This window comes from Natrix helvetica (assembly GCF_964273705.1).
Source record: "Natrix helvetica genome assembly, chromosome: 1".
NCBI lineage: Eukaryota > Metazoa > Chordata > Lepidosauria > Squamata > Natricidae > Natrix > Natrix helvetica.
In genome coordinates, this window is record NC_138548.1 from 211,001,663 (window position 1) to 211,019,333 (window position 17,671).

Consider the following 17,671-nt stretch of genomic DNA (forward strand, 5'->3'; position numbering starts at 1 on the left):
GATCAAAAGAAAAAAGCCCTGGTCTTATTTTCGGGGAAACATGATAGAAAAACACATATCACCCAGCAAGGGCTACTAACCACCCTTGCCTAGAATCTAGGAAGTATTTTAGGTTGCCAGAATACCACCTGGCTGGGAGCTACCAGATTTCAGGAGGAACCTCATTCCAGAGGGCAGGTACTGCAGTAGAGAAATCACATTCCTGAGGTCTTGATAAATGACACTGCTTAACTTGAAAGAACTTGGAGCGTGCCAACCTTGTCAGATCAAATCAGATACCAGGAGAGATAGGGCGTCCCACAAATAACCAGACCCCATGCCACACTGAATCCCATCCAGAAGCAGGCTGGCAACGAGTGCAACTTATGAAGCAGGGCTGTCATGTGGCGTAACACAACATGCCCCTCAGTGCCCAAACTGCTGCTTTCTGAATCAGTTGGAGCTTCTGAGTGGGCATCAAGAGCAGCCCCATGTAGAGCATATTGCAGTTTATACAAGGAGGCTGTGCTATGCATAAGGACCTGCACTGATTTTTGAAGCAAAAAAAAAAAAGGTAACATGAAATTTAGCATTCATTTCAAATAAGCTTGGAGAATGCAGAGGGATGCAATTAAGATGCAATTTTTGACATTAAGACCATTAAAACCTGGTTATCCAATGATGTGCAGATATCCCATTGCATTTTGTGACTGTTTATATTCAAATAATGTTTTCTTGGTGACTTAAGGTTTACTAGTGATTGATTTGTATGATTTTAACCCTGGTTCTGAAGTATGCACGTTTACTTCTTAGAGTTGAATACAAGCGGATCATTCTATAAGCTTGAAAAATAAATAAATGTCCCTCAAATTAATGGTTGAAGAATTATCACGGGGTCTGTTTCCAAATGACTGGGTCCCAATTCCTACCAGCTCTTTTAACTACTCTAAATTTTCAATGTTGTCACAAATCTCCGAATCAGATTTGATGTGGTCAAATTTGATTTGGAGACAAAAGAAAAATCCTACCATCCTTACTACAAAGCATAAAAAGATATTTCGAGACCTTCAAGATTATGTAATTCATACTTATTTCATTTGTTGGTCTTCAAAGGCTGACAGAACATTGACCTACTTGCTGCTGTCCATTTTCTTGATAACCATGAGAGTGAATGGTGCAGCAGCTGTTGTTTTTTTTTGAAGCTGGACAGGATTGGGCTTGATCAATGTGTATGTTAAGGCTAGCCAAAAACCCAAAACATGCAGCAATTAATCCTATTATTGGAGGAAAATAGGATAATAAACAAGCCAATAACATAGAAAGTTTCTTTGGGAAGGAAAAATAAAATGTAATTGTTAGATATTAACATATATCGGGATAAGTCTTCCCTCTGGTCCGCTCCTACAGCGGGAAACAGGTATCCCTCTGATTGGTCGAGGGGCGTGCCCAATCCCTATAAAAGGGGAACCCTCCGACTACCAAACAAGCTGGATCACTATTATTACTAATAAAGAGCTGTTAAGTCACTTCGTGTCCGCAGTCTGTCTCTCGTTGCCCAGATCTAACATTGGCGACGAAGGTGGGATCGAGAGACAGATAGGACGAAGAACGCTACCTCAAGAATCTCCGGATTTGATCCAGCCCAGGAATTCGGCAGCAATTCCGACAGCCATCTCAGATCACCGCAGCGCGGCAAATTCAAACAGAGAAGATGGCGATGCATGCTCCCCCCGCTCCTTTCGACCCAGCAAACGACGAATGGGAAGCCTTCATGATTCGTTTCAAGTGTTTCCTCGAAGCGAACGAATACACGGGGATCACCGATGCGAGGAAGAAAAACATCTTCCTCGGCTACTGCGGAAAAGAAGTCTTCAATACGGCCAGAGACCTCACCGCGCCTACTCCCATACAAGCAGTATCGTGGACAACGTTGCAACAGACTCTGCAAACTCATTACGCGCCAAAACCTTCCCGCCATGTCTGCCGCAAGGAATTCAACATGAGGACCCAGAAGGCGGGAGAATCCATCAATCAATATGTTGCAGCCCTACGAAAAGCAGCAGCTCACTGCGAATACAGGGATTTGGAAGAGCACATCTTAGAGCGGCTCATCTGTGGGATAAGAGACATTTCGTTGCAAAAGAAGCTGTTGGCAAACCCGAGTTTAACCCTACAGACAGCGTTAAACGAAGCAAGAGCGTCAGAATCAGCAGAGAAATCATCGGTGACCATACAACGAGGGGCCAGCGTAAACCAGCCAGCACCGAGGCAAACCAGAGTTCACTACGAGGACACAAGCCCCGACTACGAGAATCCCGAGTTCGAGGACAGTCACCTAATGCAGAGCAGTCACGTGAGGCCTGGGGGGAGACCCGGATCCCGTTTGCCGCCCTGCGCAAGCTGCGGAGGGAATCACCCCAGGTCTACTTGCAGGTTCAGGAACGTTGTTTGTTCGCACTGCAACAAACTTGGGCACATCGCACGAGTGTGCCGGAGCGGAGTCCCTACCTCACGGCAGCCACCCATGTACCGCCAACAGAAGCCCAACCCAGGGGCTTGGCGAAATCAAAATGGGCGCCCAGAGAGAAATCCACAAGTGTTTACCCAGAGAGAAAATTTCCAAAGAGCTGAACGAGCGTATTCCCAGAGAGATTACTCACAAGGAAGTGAGCGAGCGTATCCCCAGAGAGAATACACACAAAGAGCTGAAAGAGCGTTCTATCAAGACGCTCAACGAGAGTATTTTCAGGATGTTGACGATGAGATAGAGTTGACCCAGAGAGAGGAGTTGCGAACGTATCTCACCACAATACATCAGGTCCGCCCTAAGCGGCCAAAAAGGCTGAGAGTCACAGTCCTCTTGGAGGGCTCACCCTGCGAGCTAGAAGTTGACACAGGATCGACCCTGACGATCATTTCATGGGCATCCATGAAACAGGCTATTCCTAGCCTCAGAAAGAGCCAACTACATGCTCCAGACGTCCTTCTACGAGACTACCAGGGGAACCAAGTCCCCATCGTGGGCCAAGGCACATTCCACATCCGTTTCAAGGACATCGAAGCCCAGCTGCCCGTGACCATCGCCAGCGCGCCATTGCAGAACCTTCTGGGGCTTGATTGGTTTGAAGCCCTGGGGTTAGAAGTCACCGGGATCAACGCCGTAAGAAACAGCAGCGCTGAACAGATTTTTAAGGAATTCGAGGATGTGTTCAGCCCCGGTCTTGGTAAGTATGTGGGTAAACCAATATCATTCAATTTAGACCCTAAAGTGGCGCCAATCCGACTTAAACCGAGACGAGTGCCTTTTGCACTCCGCCCTAAAATAGACAAAGAGATAGATAAGTTAGTGGAGCAAGGAATCCTTGAGCCGGTAGATCACGCGCGCTGGGAAACGCCCATCGTGACCCCAGTCAAGCCAGACGGATCAGTCCGCATCTGCGCGGACTATAAGTGCACAATTAATGTCGCGCTACAACAGAGCGCATATCCTGTGCCAGTAGTACAACACTTATTGCACTCGTTGGGGCCAGGAAAGGTATTCGCAAAGTTAGACATGGCACAAGCTTACCAGCAACTGCCAGTTGATAGCGCCACAGCGGAGGCCCAAACGATAGTGACGCATAGAGGAGCATTCAAATGCAACCGGCTACAATTCGGCGTTAGCATTGCCCCAGGATTGTTCCAGAGCGTCATGGAACGACTGTTGCAAGGGATACCAGGAGTCGTCCCCTATTTTGACGAAATCTTGGTGTCAGCTGCAAACGAGGAGCAATTAAACAAAAGAGTCAGATCTGTTTTGGCCAGAATCAGAGAAAAGGGTCTCCGCCTTAAAAAAGAAAAATGCCAAATTAACGTGCCTAGCGTAGAATTCCTGGGTTATAGAATCGATGGTCAGGGAATACACCCCACTTCAAAGAAAATTAAGGCGATCCAGGACGCCCCCACACCACGAAATCAGACCGAGTTGCAGGCCTTCCTCGGATTACTTAATTTCTACAGCGTTTTTCTGAGACAGAAGGCGACCGTTGCTGAGCCACTACACCGTCTACTCCAGAGGAACGCACCATGGAAATGGGGACGATCCGAAGCTGCAGCTTTCGCCGGAGTAAAGTGTCTACTCACCACTGACTCATTGCTTGTTCAATACAGCCAGACCCTACCGCTGGTATTGACCTGCGACGCATCACCTTTCGGAGTTGGAGCAGTCCTCAGCCACAGGATGCCCGACGGAAAAGAAGCACCCATCGCGTTCTACTCCAGAACTCTTTCATCGGCCGAAAGAAATTACAGCCAAATGGACAGGGAAGCGCTGGCTGCTGTCGCGGGAGTAAAGCGTTTCCACGAATACCTCTACGGCCGCGATTTTGAACTGATCACAGATCATAAACCGCTGTTGGGACTTTTGGCGGGAAACCGCCCCACTCCGGTCTCCCTTTCTCCTCACATGACCAGGTGGACTGTTTTCCTGGCTGCATATTCATACAAATTGATACATCGACCGGGCTCCACTCTTGGACACGCAGACGCACTCAGCCGTTGCCCATTACCTGACATTCTGCCAGACCCCACTCCAGAAGCACCGGTATTGCTCATTGACTGTTTGGATTCGGGACCGGTTTCTTCCTACGATGTTGCAAGGTTCTCCTCTAAAGACAATTTAATAAAACAAGTTCAAACTTGGGTTTGGAGGGGGTGGCCAAAGGGAAATGTGGGCCCGGAATTCAAAATGTTTTGGTCGAAACGGGACGAGCTCTCAGTACTACAAGGATGTTTGTTGTGGGGGGATCGAGTTGTTATTCCGCATGCTTTACGTAAAAATGTATTAGATGCTTTACATATGGGTCATCCGGGGATTGTTAGAATGAAGGCGTTAGCAAGAAGTTACGTGTGGTGGCCAAACATGGACAAAGAAATAGAGGAGTGGGTGGCCACTTGTGACCCATGCCAGGAATCGAGACCAGCACCCCCGGAAGCGCCCGCCACAGAATGGGAGAAACCCAAAGCACCCTGGTCGCGAATACACATCGACTTCGCAGGGCCATTCCAAGGTCAGATTTTCCTTATAGTGGTGGATGCATACTCAAAGTGGCTAGATGTAGTCCTAATGACTTCAACCACGGCAGAGGCAGTCATAAAGGTTCTACGGCGACTCTTCGCCACCCATGGCCTGCCAGATCTCCTCGTATCCGATAACGGGCCCCAATTCACGGCCATGCACTTTGAAACATTTTTAGCAGGGTTGGGAATCCGGCATGCCCTCATCGCGCCATTCCACCCAGCATCAAACGGACAGGCGGAGAGAATGGTGCGATTCGCAAAAGAGGCCCTCGCCAGGATGGGTCCAGGTGATTGGCAAACACGCATTGACCATTACCTCCTCATTCAACACATTACCCCGAGCGCAACGACGGGTAGGAGCCCCGCTGAACTACTCATGGGCCGTCGCCTACGATCTCACCTAGACCGGCTCCATCCGAATTACTCTGCCACGGCTCCCCCAGACTCTACAAGTAAGGTCCGGTCTTTCAGAGTAGGGGATTCAGTATACGCTCATAACTACACGGGGGGAACATTATGGATACCGGCAAAGGTCATAGGCATCACGGGCCCACGATCGTATTTGCTAGAGCTAGAAGATGGGCGGAATTGGAAAAGGCACATCGATCAACTGCGGGGTCGCCTAGCACACTCCAACCTTCGCAATGAAGACGAAAGCTTCCTGTCTACAGAAAGTCAGCCACAAGAAAACCCCATCATAGGAAACAACGACGCCGGCGAGCCAAGCGTGGAACAAGACAACACGCACGTAGCAGAGCAACCCCCAGACAACGCAGCCGAACAAACTCCTGAATGCCCGAGCAACGAAGGCACAAGACCTCCAGAACGGGAAATAGGAAAAGCACCCGATCCTGCAACTACTTCAAACCAACCCGCACCCAGTCCTGCAACCACTTCAAGCCAACCCGAACTACGACGTTCCTCCCGAGCAAGACAAACACCCACCTACCTAAAAGATTATGTTACCTACCGCAACGTCCCATCTAGGAGGGGAGGGGTGTTAGATATTAACATATATCGGGATAAGTCTTCCCTCTGGTCCGCTCCTACAGCGGGAAACAGGTATCCCTCTGATTGGTCGAGGGGCGTGCCCAATCCCTATAAAAGGGGAACCCTCCGACTACCAAACAAGCTGGATCACTATTATTACTAATAAAGAGCTGTTAAGTCACTTCGTGTCCGCAGTCTGTCTCTCGTTGCCCAGATCTAACAGTAATAATACAAGAAAGGGCATTTCCCATCTTACTACTTCAGGCTATTTCAACTGGACTTGTTTCTATGTGCAACACGTATACTGCAATCTTGAGTAAGGATCTTGTCCTCGGTCAGAATGTACAGGATATCGTAGAATATGCTTTCATAACTAGTGAAAGGACTTCCAGGTTATGGAGTATAACTTATTTGGGCAGCCTTGAGTCCATTTACTTGAATGTTTTGCCTTGGTTCTTTACATTGTGATGACACACTTATTGTCTCTGTCTTCTTCTTGCAGATCCGTACTCTGTTGCAGGCAGTGATGGCAGCATCTCTGCCTCAGTGGCCTCAATCCAACCACAGGCATCTAGCAGCTCAGCTCCCAGTTCCCCTGCTTCCCGCCATTCAGTTAGCACCCTCAAGAAATGGCTTACCAACCCCGTGCGCAAGCTAAGTGGTGGTGGGCTACCTCGGGGAGAACGCCCACTCAGGAAAACAGAAGGCCGGACAAGGCGCCACGGGCGCCAGGAGGATCGCAAGAGTATTGACCTAGGCCTCCTCAGCCAACCAGAGGGACCCTTCGCTGTTCCACAGGAGTCAATCGCCACAGTAAGAGCAAAGAAATGCATGCCTGTGCAAACAAAAGCTATTTTGTTCAGTCCCTCGTTGCAAGGAAGGATTAGACAACCGCCAGCCCTGATAGAATAGTCCATTGAATTTAGGCTAGCTTCCTGAAATCCAGATGTCTTTGACTGAGGATCCCCTGAGTTAAGGTCCACAGATGTGGAGGGTACCCAAATTGGAGAGGTTGATCTAGATTACGAGACATAGAACAAATAGTTTGTTTGAGCAAACAAGATAAGACATATTGTTAGGAATGTAAGCTAACGGTTGGGTCAGCAATATATAAGCCATGAGAGTAGTACTGTTTCTTTAAGTACTGCTGTAATGGGATTGGTTGCTGTTACCTCAAGCAGCCATAAGAGGGAGCCAGAATGACTGTTAGCTCTCTGTTTGTTAAATGCTGATCGGTGGTTGTAGATGTATCGTGAGTTACTGTGAGTTTTGCTACTGTTAGCGACTTTGTGTGCTGAACTGATTATATGATACTGGACTGTGTTCGATGGATCACTCCTTAACTGAGAACATTGATAACTGACTGACTGAACTGTGTGTAAATTGAACTCTGAATACCTCTATTTTCCACATAAGTAAAATACTTTTACTATTCGGTGTCCCTATATGCTGGTTTGTGCGTGTACTTCCACACCACTCTCATTACGCTTCTCCGCACACTCGCTCTCCTAACGGGGAGCTTACCTAACACATATACTGTTGAAGAACACCAGCATCATTGTGCAAGTGATACTATGGATCAGAGACATCTGATCACCAATCGCCCGTCAAAGTGCATTAGAAAGAGTCAACCTTCAAAATAGCATTGGATGATTGTCCTTTTTCATTTGTCAGTACGATAGCATTAGTTATTCTGATTTGTCTTGTAACCTTTTTTTAAAAAATGTAGCCAGTTTCCTAAAATGATGCCTTTTTAAAAACTTCACACTTGATTTACAGAAAGGCTTTGATTAAGTATGTTAATTTTGCTGATAGAACAAACTGGCAGCTGTGTAGAGCATGGCCAGGGTTTTGGGGTGCTAAAACTGTAATGATGTGAGCAATAATGCTGTTATCTAAAGGAAATTGAAAAGAGAAGGATTGGAAAGTGCTGTATATCCTCTTTAAACCTGGGTATGAAGTTGTTTGATACCCTTCCCTTATAATTTCAGGATGGCAATACTCATCTCCCAGACCTTTCCTTGCTCTCCAACCTACTAGAAGGAGATGGCTCAAAAACACCCAACCAGGTGAGTTGTGAAGGTGGGAAGAGGCACAATGTCTTGTATTAGATGTTGTTCAGTGCAAATCTTGATGAATGCTTGTTATATTTAAGCAGACTTCAAGGAAGAATCAACCACTTTTGTGAAGCGGTAAACACATTTGGAAATTTAAGATTGAGACACTATAAAATATCTTCTTACTCCTGGAAGCAAATTTGGGAGGGTTTGTTTCACCAATACCCAGGATACTTTGTTTGTTTGTTTGTTTAAATGTATATGCTGACTTTATATAAATATAAATTTATGTACTTTTATCTTTTCTCTGGGAAGATACAGTTCCCACAACATTAGGATATAGGCTAGAAGTCCCCAAAATTGCACTCAAGTGTACTATGTTGCCTACCTTGGTTCAGAAAAATATTTGACATTGAAGTTAAATATTTGCAGCTCATGTGGTTAGTGTTGCATGAAATTAGATTAGCTGCGACCAAAGGCAGGCAAAGAATAGAAATGACTGGACAATCTTGTGATGACTTCTTTAACTGGTCTCATCCTATTACATCCTATTTTCACTCCTTTTCTTCTTCTGTCCTTTCTTGTTACCAATATTCACAAGGAGCTAGGAGAAAAGAAATTATTCTATGTAATCACACCAAGAAAGCAATTAAAAAAAGAAAGTAAAATAAAAGTGGCAGGAACAGAGTGAGGTTAAGAGAATCTTCTAAAATCTCAAAACCATCTAACTTATTAAGGTGGTAACTGATACTAATAACCCTTCCTTATGCATTAGGGTTACTTATCTGAATAGCTAGATGGGATAGCTTTATATGTAAGGTCCCAAATTTAATCCTTTGGCTTTCTTAAATACTACATTTAAGAGAAAAACTGATGGAACTATAGAGAGCTACAACCATTGTGTTTAAGTAGTATATGATGATTAGACCAGTTGATATATATACAATACATAATCAACTGATTAGACCAGTTGATATATATACAATACATAAGAAACTGCCTTCATTTTAAAATATTTTTATTATGATCTTGTGGGGCCTCTTTACCATTCCAGGGTTCTATGCGGCCCATAGGCCATGGTTTGGATATAACTGGTTTAGACTATTGGATTAATTCCATGTAAGATAGGTTCTTATGTTCGGATGAAGCCCATGGTTACTCAGAGGTTTATGTGCACAAATTTCTGAATACAAACAGCTATTAATGCTTCGTTGACCAAAATGTTATTAGCAAATTTCAAGACATATTTGTAATAGGTGTTAATTGATTTATAATAAAGCCATACAGATTCAAAGTTTAAAAGCCATAATAGTTAGGGAAGGTGGAAAAAGACTGATGTTTCCACAAAAATGTTATAGAATGAAACAGGTTGCACTCAAGAACCAAAGAATTCAACAATACTTTCATTGTGAAATTTGGTAGGGCGTCAGAGAAGGGTGAATGTCTAGTTTTTACAAATAACATCAGTTATTTGGAAATTGATGTAAATCTTATTGAGAAGCAGTGCCTGATTTGTTCACAGATTACATAGAAGTATATCACAGAAGTGAATATACCCCCTCACATTTTGTAAATATTTAAGTGTAACTTTTCACATGACAACCAGTGGTGGGTTTAGGCAGGTATGGCCCAGTATGGCCATACCTATATTAGTCAGGAGCAGCTGACAGTGTACCGCTACCCGCCCACATTCTATACTGTTTTTTTAAGCAACTGGCCAATTGTGCCTGTGCGCACAGCGTGTGGCGCCTGCACAAGCTCTGACAAGCAGCTGGGTGTCACAGGAGTGCGGTGGAGTGCGCATGTGCACGAAAGGACACGTGGCCCCGTGAACACCATACCGGTATTAATGGAGAGAGGAACTCATCACTGGTGACAACACTGAAGAAATGACACTTGGCTACATTGTAAAGTTAGTGCGTAGACAGCTTGTATAACAGTGTAGAGTATCTCTTTATCTTTATTAAAACAGATGACCTGATAACCAAATCAATCAGTTTTGTTTTTGTTTTAATCTTTAAAAACAGAAAGAAAAACACAACAAGGAGAAACAAAAAAACAAAACATACATAACAATATAAAGTAATTAGACAGCCTTCTGTATCGGCTTTCATGTTTAGCCTTTATAGTTGATTTTACCTTGTCCAATAATATAATAACAGTAGTACTAACACTAATAATAATATTAATTATTTATATCACCATTATATTTACATTCTCTATTTTCTGTTTTGGCTCAGTTTTGTTTTATGCATATAGTGTATATGAAAAATAAAGTATTTAAATTAGAAGGGCTTTTTGGTTTGTTTCTTTTTTAAAAAAAAGAAATGGGTTCTATAACGTTCTTCTCTTTGGCAAAGAATCAGCTACCTGCAAAGCCTCTGGTAGCTTGGAGCATTAGCGTATTTTCTTTCCCTTCGGGATTTTTGTTACCGCAAAACCTGGAGCAGCTCATAGTGGGTCAGCAATTTGCTTTATTTACCTCATAACTTCTAAAATTTCAGAAGTGAAGAGGTTTCAAATTGCTTTTCAGAAGCTGGGAAATCAAGAGGGATGTGTGGCCAATGTCAATAGTGTCCAGCATCAAAAACAAGTAATCTCCTCCAAAAAGGAAAAGTAAACCCGGATTTGTGATTAATATTCCTTCCTGAGCACCATCAAACTTCTCATATTCTGAATGAGGTTAGAGGAAATGAGACACTGCAGTAACTCTTCTTACTTGAGTAAGGCGTTTTGAGTTGCCTTGAGTCCCCAACCTGCCTTTTAACCTATTATTGTCTATTGGAAATTTTAACATGAAATGGAATCTTTTCTCTTCTTTTTTCTGGCAGGGTCCTGAACCCTCTCTGCTCCCTGAAGCCTCTCTGCTCCCCACGGATCCCAGAACCCCAGGGTCTCCCACGGAACCTCTTGTGCAGCCCCCACTCTCTGCGGAGCAGGAAGAGGAGGAGAGGCATAGTGCCTTAGAAAAGAGTATGTAAGTGATTTTCCTTGGTGCAGTAGCTTAAAACCATGATGGGAGAAAGGGACGAAAACGGGACTAGGTGGAAGGCAAATGTAGCAGACATTGTCCAAAGACCCTTGGGATATTGAAAAGCACAGAGAAGCACAGATTTAATGGAGGTGAAACAAGAGTTATTTCATAGCTTTGTTTCATAGCAGGATATATCCCTGAGATGGCGAACCTATGGCGCGCAGAGCCATTTGTCAGGGCACGCAAGCTGAGTTCAGCCTTTTTTAAAGCCATTTTTCGCCCTCCCCAGGCTCCAGAGGCTTTATAGGAGCCGGGGGGGGGGGCGAAAAGAGCCTCCCCATCCCCAAGGCTCTTTTCTGAAGCCTGTGGAGCACAAAAAACTGACCCTATGGGCAAACCAGAAGTTCGGGAACGGAGTTCTGGTTTGTTCGTAGAATCGGTTTAAGCCCTCCAGAGGCTTCAGGGACCTTCAGGAGGCTTCCCTGAAGCCTCCAGAGGGCTTAAACCAACCCTACGAGCAAACCAGAAGTGACTTCCGGTTTGCTCGCAGGGTCGTTTTTAGTCCTCCAGAGGCTTCAGGGAAGCCTCCTGAAGGTCCCTGAAGCCTCCGGAGGGCCTCTGGGGGAGGGGCGGAGGAGGCTGTTTTTGCCCTCCCCAGGCTCCTATAAAGCCTCTGGAGCCTGGGGAGGGCGAAAAAAGCATGGAAAAAATGGGGGGGGAGCACCTCTCATGCACGCATGCGCACTGGGGAGGGTCGTGTGTTGCACTATGGGTGCGGCATGCCCACGCATGACCCCCCCCTGCGCTCCCCCCACTTATGGCACGTGAGCCAAAAAAGTTTCGCCATCGCTGATATATCCCATCAAGTCCTAAGTGTTCATTCCAAATGTGCTAGGAAGACATGCTATATAGAATCCATTGTTAATTATGCATCAACATTCCTGTAATACTTCAGGAAAAACTGACTGCTCAGACATTTGCAGCATACTTGCTCTGTCACATCTTAAGCAGCTCGCCAACAAGGTCCTTTCTCTGTGTCATACAAGAGTCTCCTCAACATAGAGAAGGCTTTACTGTATGTCTGTAAGTGGCACATGTGTGCAGGATAAGAAGATGGGAGGGATGCCATACATAAGGAAAGAGGGAACAGGGCTCACACAATGCATTTCCTTCCCCTTAGACACTGCTGCTTCGTCTTGTCTGCAGGTTTGTTCTCAGGGAGTTGATTGAAACGGAGAAGATGTACGTGGAAGACCTGGGCCAGATTGTGGAGGTGCACACATATACTCTACATCTTAGACACCAAATTCCCTATCCATCAGCGGGTCATCTCCAGATCTTTGGGGATCCTGGGCAAAATATTTTCCCTCCTCCAAAGAGAGTAGATTGCTTGAGACTGCTTGTCTTCTTGCTTGGCGAGAGCAGAAGAAAAAGAAAATTAATGCTTGATTCTAATCTTCAGTCTGAAGAGCTATTCAAGTAACTATGGACCGACCCAGGGCAACCCTGTGTGATTCTTGCATTGCCATCCTGGGTACACAATGGCATAACCTCAGGTTCTTATGAAGAGAAGACTTTCCCCTTCAATTTTTTTTTCTCCTCTAGTCTGTGTCTCATTTTTTTTTCCAGATGGGCTAGCCATGTTCATACCAGTATGGTAGTTATTACATTTTGACAAAAGTAAAATCCCAAAGATTCAAGTGAGAACTGGTTGCCCGATTTTGGGTACAAAATATATATTGGCTACTGGGGGAAATATAAAACATGGTGGAATATAATATCCTGTAGAGAGCACATTATTTTACAATGTGATATTCTGTTGAATGTCTTAATTGTAAATTTTAACACTGAATCAGCTTGTTCTTTGTGCTTACTTCCATTTTGAGCCCTATTTATTTATTTCCACCTTCTGTTGCTTGTCTTTCAAACTAGCAACCAATCTATCTCTTACGTCTTGACTAGTTGTGTACAAATTGTTTGGCGTTCAAACTCAGCTTGAAAAGCCCTGATTTTTTAAATTCAAAACAACCTATTTCAACCATAACTACATGTGGGTCAAATGTGAAACAACCTGCTTCATTTAGAAATGGAATTAGAATTCAGAAATAGAAATGTTTGGATATCTCTACGTTTGACTGCTGCAATTGCAGGGCAAGAAACATTTTTAGAGTCAGGAATTTCATATATTAAAATCACACTTTTCTGCCAGGCTGGAACTGTTGGCTTCTTTTATATCTCTTTTGAAAAATTGATAAGGTTTGACTTAAAAGCTAAAATATGTGGGTCCATCCTGTTGGGACGCTTGTTTTGGAAGAAATGTATTAGAGAAAGTGCTAATATTAGCCTTTTAGTACTGCATATCAATGATTTTCCAGCAGTTTTCAGCAGCAGAATTGGGGAATCATCTAGGCCAGGGGTGTGAAACTCAAGGCATGGCCGTCCTGGAAATTGTAAGGGGCCAGCCTACATCGCTTCGGCCTGGGCCATGCTATCCTGGTGGGTGCACATGTGTGCAAGAGGCAGATGCAAGCGCAGGCCTGTCCCACGCCATCCCAGCAGGCGTGCATGTGCACAGGAGGCGGCCATGATGGCAGGCCTGCACATGCCTTCCCCTGCTGACACCTCCTCCACCCACCCCCAGCCCACAGAGGATAACTAGAACGCTGATCCAGCCCGCGAAGAAATCAAGTTTGATACCCCTGATCTAGGCAGTCAAAAAAAGGAAGTTGATGGTTGCACGTGAGCTTCTTGCTCACCCCATTATAGCTTTCTGAACAGTTGAGAATATAATACTCACTGGATCACTTACTGTATCTGCAACTTTATTATTGATGCCTCTGTGGTACAATATTTTAAATGGCTGGCAGAGCAGAACCTCCTTCCACAAAAATTCTTCCTTAACAAGTCTTGTGTTTATGCACATTTTTACAATATCAGTTATCTTGAGTTTTTCATCAATGCATCTCAGACAGGCCCGTAATTTCCTGGATGTTCTTTTCTTTTTTCCTCTTCCTCAACCCCAAACCCATTTTAAAAAAAAATATTGCTAATATATTGGCTACCTTTTAGGTTCTCTGTAAAGAAGTCTGATTTAAGAGATGTTACACATTTGATCTCATGCTTCAGCAGTTCCTCAACTGTTCTTTAAGATCTGTTGGGTGAATGCCACGAGCGCCAAAGCCCTGATCCATTTGGTGGGGGGAGGAGGGAGAGTATTTCTTTTCAATCAATTCTGATTCAGGCATGGGTACACTTCCAGCAACTTTTAAAGTAAAGACCAATGTACAAAATTCATTTGTTTTATTTGCTAATTTCCCTGACTCCTAAGATGACTCCTTCTATGTTGTTGTCATATAATGGTTTCATTGCCCTTCTGGCTAATTTCCTGCTTCTTATATTTTTAACTTGTATTAAAATAATACAAGTTGTTATGTGTTTAATAACTTTAACAATTGATCTTTAATTTTCTGCATTTTTAAAATATTTTGTCAGACACAATTATTTTGCAAAATGTGTGTTCAGTTATGAGTTGGGCAGACCCTCCCTTTGTAATAAAATAATGCTTCCTTTTATACTTTACTGACTTTAATTTTCTGTCTGCTTATTGCTGATCTGTCTTCTTCCATTCCTCCTCCAACTTGTAACCCATTTTATTTGAGCTTCTATTACTACATATCTAAAATGAATTTGTGTTTTATTTTAAAGTGTCCTCAGTTCATTACTGCCAATGAGTTATTTCTAGCCGAACTGTCCTGTTTTTGCAATAATTCAAAATTTTCAGGTTTATATAGTCAAAGCGCTATAGTCTTAGAGACCTGGTTTAATGGAAAGGAGAGTATAGTACAGAAATAATCCTTGAACTTTGGTAAATACCAGGAAATGGAAGAAAAAGTAGCAGTAATATGTGTCCCTTGCTTGTCGGTCATCATAATATTTTCTGAAGTCCTTGAAAAAGAGCACCTGTTTGCTGCTTCTTGTGCAGTTCAACTTCTTTTCTCCAACTAATAAAAGAACTGGAGAGGTAATATAAATCTATCTCAACTTAGTATATTTTATATTTCCAATAAGCTCTTTGAGATATTGTTAACTGGACTAATGGGAGTTAAAATCCAAGAAAAATATGGAGACAGGGTGCCTATCCTACTATAAAGTATATTACATTCTAGGTAAGAATTTTTGAGTTTGTAATGCAACGTGGTACAAACTTGATGTTTGTACAGTGTTCAAGATAAACAACTTTATCTTTGTTTAATAGGTCAACATGTTGTTGACCATTTCTCCATGTAGACTAAAGGCATCTTGCCACCCCAAAAATCTTCTTCTGTGACATATTTCATTGAAATATATTTAAAAATGGGCAGACTTTTTTTAAAAGGAACTGGTTAGCTCTGTTCTCATTGAGAAATCTGTGATGTGTTTCTGAATATCAGGGATTCTCAGGGGTTCCTCAGAATCATAGTTGCTATAAATAAGGTATATGCACATGTACTCCTTTTCTCCCAGTTACCAAGGAAGAGCCCATCATCCCTACTTTCTGTCAGGGCAGGAATTCTATCTTAAGTCCTCCTTCATTCACTCCTTCCATGTTTCAAAGAAGAAACAAAATAGTTCCTCGTCTAGCCTATTCTTCTGATTTTGCAGGGCTATATGGTGACCATGAATACCCGTGGCATCCCTGAGGGTATGAAGGGCAAGGATAAGATAATCTTTGGGAACATCCACCAGATCTATGACTGGCATAAAGAGTGAGTGAACAAGCAAACAGTCATTTCTGGATAGAGCATGGCATGTGGTAACAATGGAATTTCCTATTGAACCTGTGGGCTTAGATAGAGATTTCCAATAATCAGGCCAAATAGCTATAACGGGAACTGAAGGCCAGTGGCCATATCTGGGGGAAGTCTGGGGTAACTTTGGATTGTTTCTTGGTGACTGTTTCAAGGGCTAATATTGACCCAGTGATTACCTATCTAGGTGAATGTGGCCAATATGAAATTAGCAAAATAAAGGACAAGAATTTTGATGGGCCACTACCTTATGGTTGAATGGATTACTGATCCTCTTTCCTTTCTTTCCCAAAAGAATCCAGTCCTAAGAAGGATTCGTATTTCTTAGCCTTCCTTGAAAAGCACTTTGGTTTGAATCTGTAATATAAAAGACAGGGAGGGGGGAAAATGGAGGAATGGGATAAGGGCACCTATCTCATGGATACCATATCTGCTCCCTCTCCTCCCCCAACTGCAGTTATTTACTCAAGCAGCTGGAGAAATGCCTGGAGGACCCTGATCTTCTGGCTGAGCTGTTCATAAAGCACGTGAGTCACTACATTTGGAGGGTAGACGAGCTGCCAAAATAGAAGCTGAATGGTTAAATGACATTTCTGAATCGAGGAGCATAGATTTCTAGTTTCTAAAAACCAAGATAAAACAGTTACCCTTTATTACTTGCATTAAAACATTTTTAGAACGGCCATGGTCAGATGCAGAATGCTGACCTAGATGGAGCTTTAGTTTGATTGAATCATCTAATTCCTCTGGAAAAGCATGTCCAGTAGCCTCATTAACTCGGGGATTATGCACGTTTAAGCATAGAAGAGGAAATCCCTTACTCATCTTAAGAAAGCCAGATGCTCTAAGGATGGTGATATTGATCCCTTTTTCTTATCAAGCATTTGTTAGCCTGACCTATGGCATATTTAATACAAGAGATTTTTCATTGTCTAGGAGCATTGGTTATTATTGCCCCACAACTGGTGATAATAGCGTGATAACAGTGCAAATGAAATGAGGTATAGAGTTGCAAAGTGAAATGTTATTTACATGTGGCACAGACTTCATAGACTTTTAAATCTCATAATCCTCAAGTACCATGACCTTTGGCCATTCAGTTGATGATTATGGGAGTCAATTATATGAAGGTTGGAGAAAGAAACATTCTTCTAATAGAATGAAGGTGGAATTGACTATACCATCTGTCCTAGTCAATTTCATGCTGTAGAAGAACATTTAATAAAACAATTTCAGTGTACAGTAATTAAGACGTCTGGATGCTATTTATAAATTCAAAAAAACACCTTTGAAAACTAGGAGCATTGCTGCCTGGGAACAGATAACTTTGTACTTTTTTTAAAAGGCTACATTCTAAATAATATCAAACTCCAAAGAGAGGAGATTGCCATGAATCATTCACACCCTGGTTTAATCTTGTTTTTCACAAAATTGTTTTGTTGTTGCCCCAATGAATTACCATGATTAACCCATAGTTCTCCTTTGTAAAAGGAAACGTTGCTAAAATGAGATGTTTTTCTTAGTCTACTATTTAACTGTAGTAATTCCACAAAATAAGCTGCTATAAATCCACAAAATTGACTGTAATCATTCAACAAAACAAGGTCTGATCCCAAATACATGTGAAGTATATGTGTATATATGTATATGTATATATACATACGCACACACATATACACAATCAGAAAAAAATACATTTATTTCTTAGTAAGTATGCATATTCAATGATTACAACTACAAGCTGTGAACTACAAGCTATGAAAATTATACCTGCCCTTACTTATAATCTGCTAGAAGAAGCTAATTCTGAGTTTCCCCAAGCATTA

At 43.0% G+C, this 17,671-nt stretch overlaps 1 protein-coding gene across 6 annotated transcripts in view; it reads left to right on the plus strand.

Annotated features, from left to right (window-relative positions):
* ARHGEF25 (Rho guanine nucleotide exchange factor 25) overlaps nucleotides 1-17,671 on the plus strand; it is a 117,653-nt gene that overhangs the window by 77,588 nt on the left and 22,394 nt on the right. For all 6 annotated transcript variants that reach the window (XM_081939630.1, XM_081939631.1, XM_081939628.1 and 3 more), the window contains 6 exons: nucleotides 6,530-6,840; nucleotides 8,019-8,096; nucleotides 10,916-11,061; nucleotides 12,265-12,331; nucleotides 15,700-15,803; nucleotides 16,303-16,372. In XM_081939630.1, coding sequence (XP_081795756.1) covers nucleotides 6,530-6,840; nucleotides 8,019-8,096; nucleotides 10,916-11,061; nucleotides 12,265-12,331; nucleotides 15,700-15,803; nucleotides 16,303-16,372 — 776 coding nt within the window. The remainder of the gene's footprint in view (nucleotides 1-6,529; nucleotides 6,841-8,018; nucleotides 8,097-10,915; nucleotides 11,062-12,264; nucleotides 12,332-15,699; nucleotides 15,804-16,302; nucleotides 16,373-17,671) is intronic.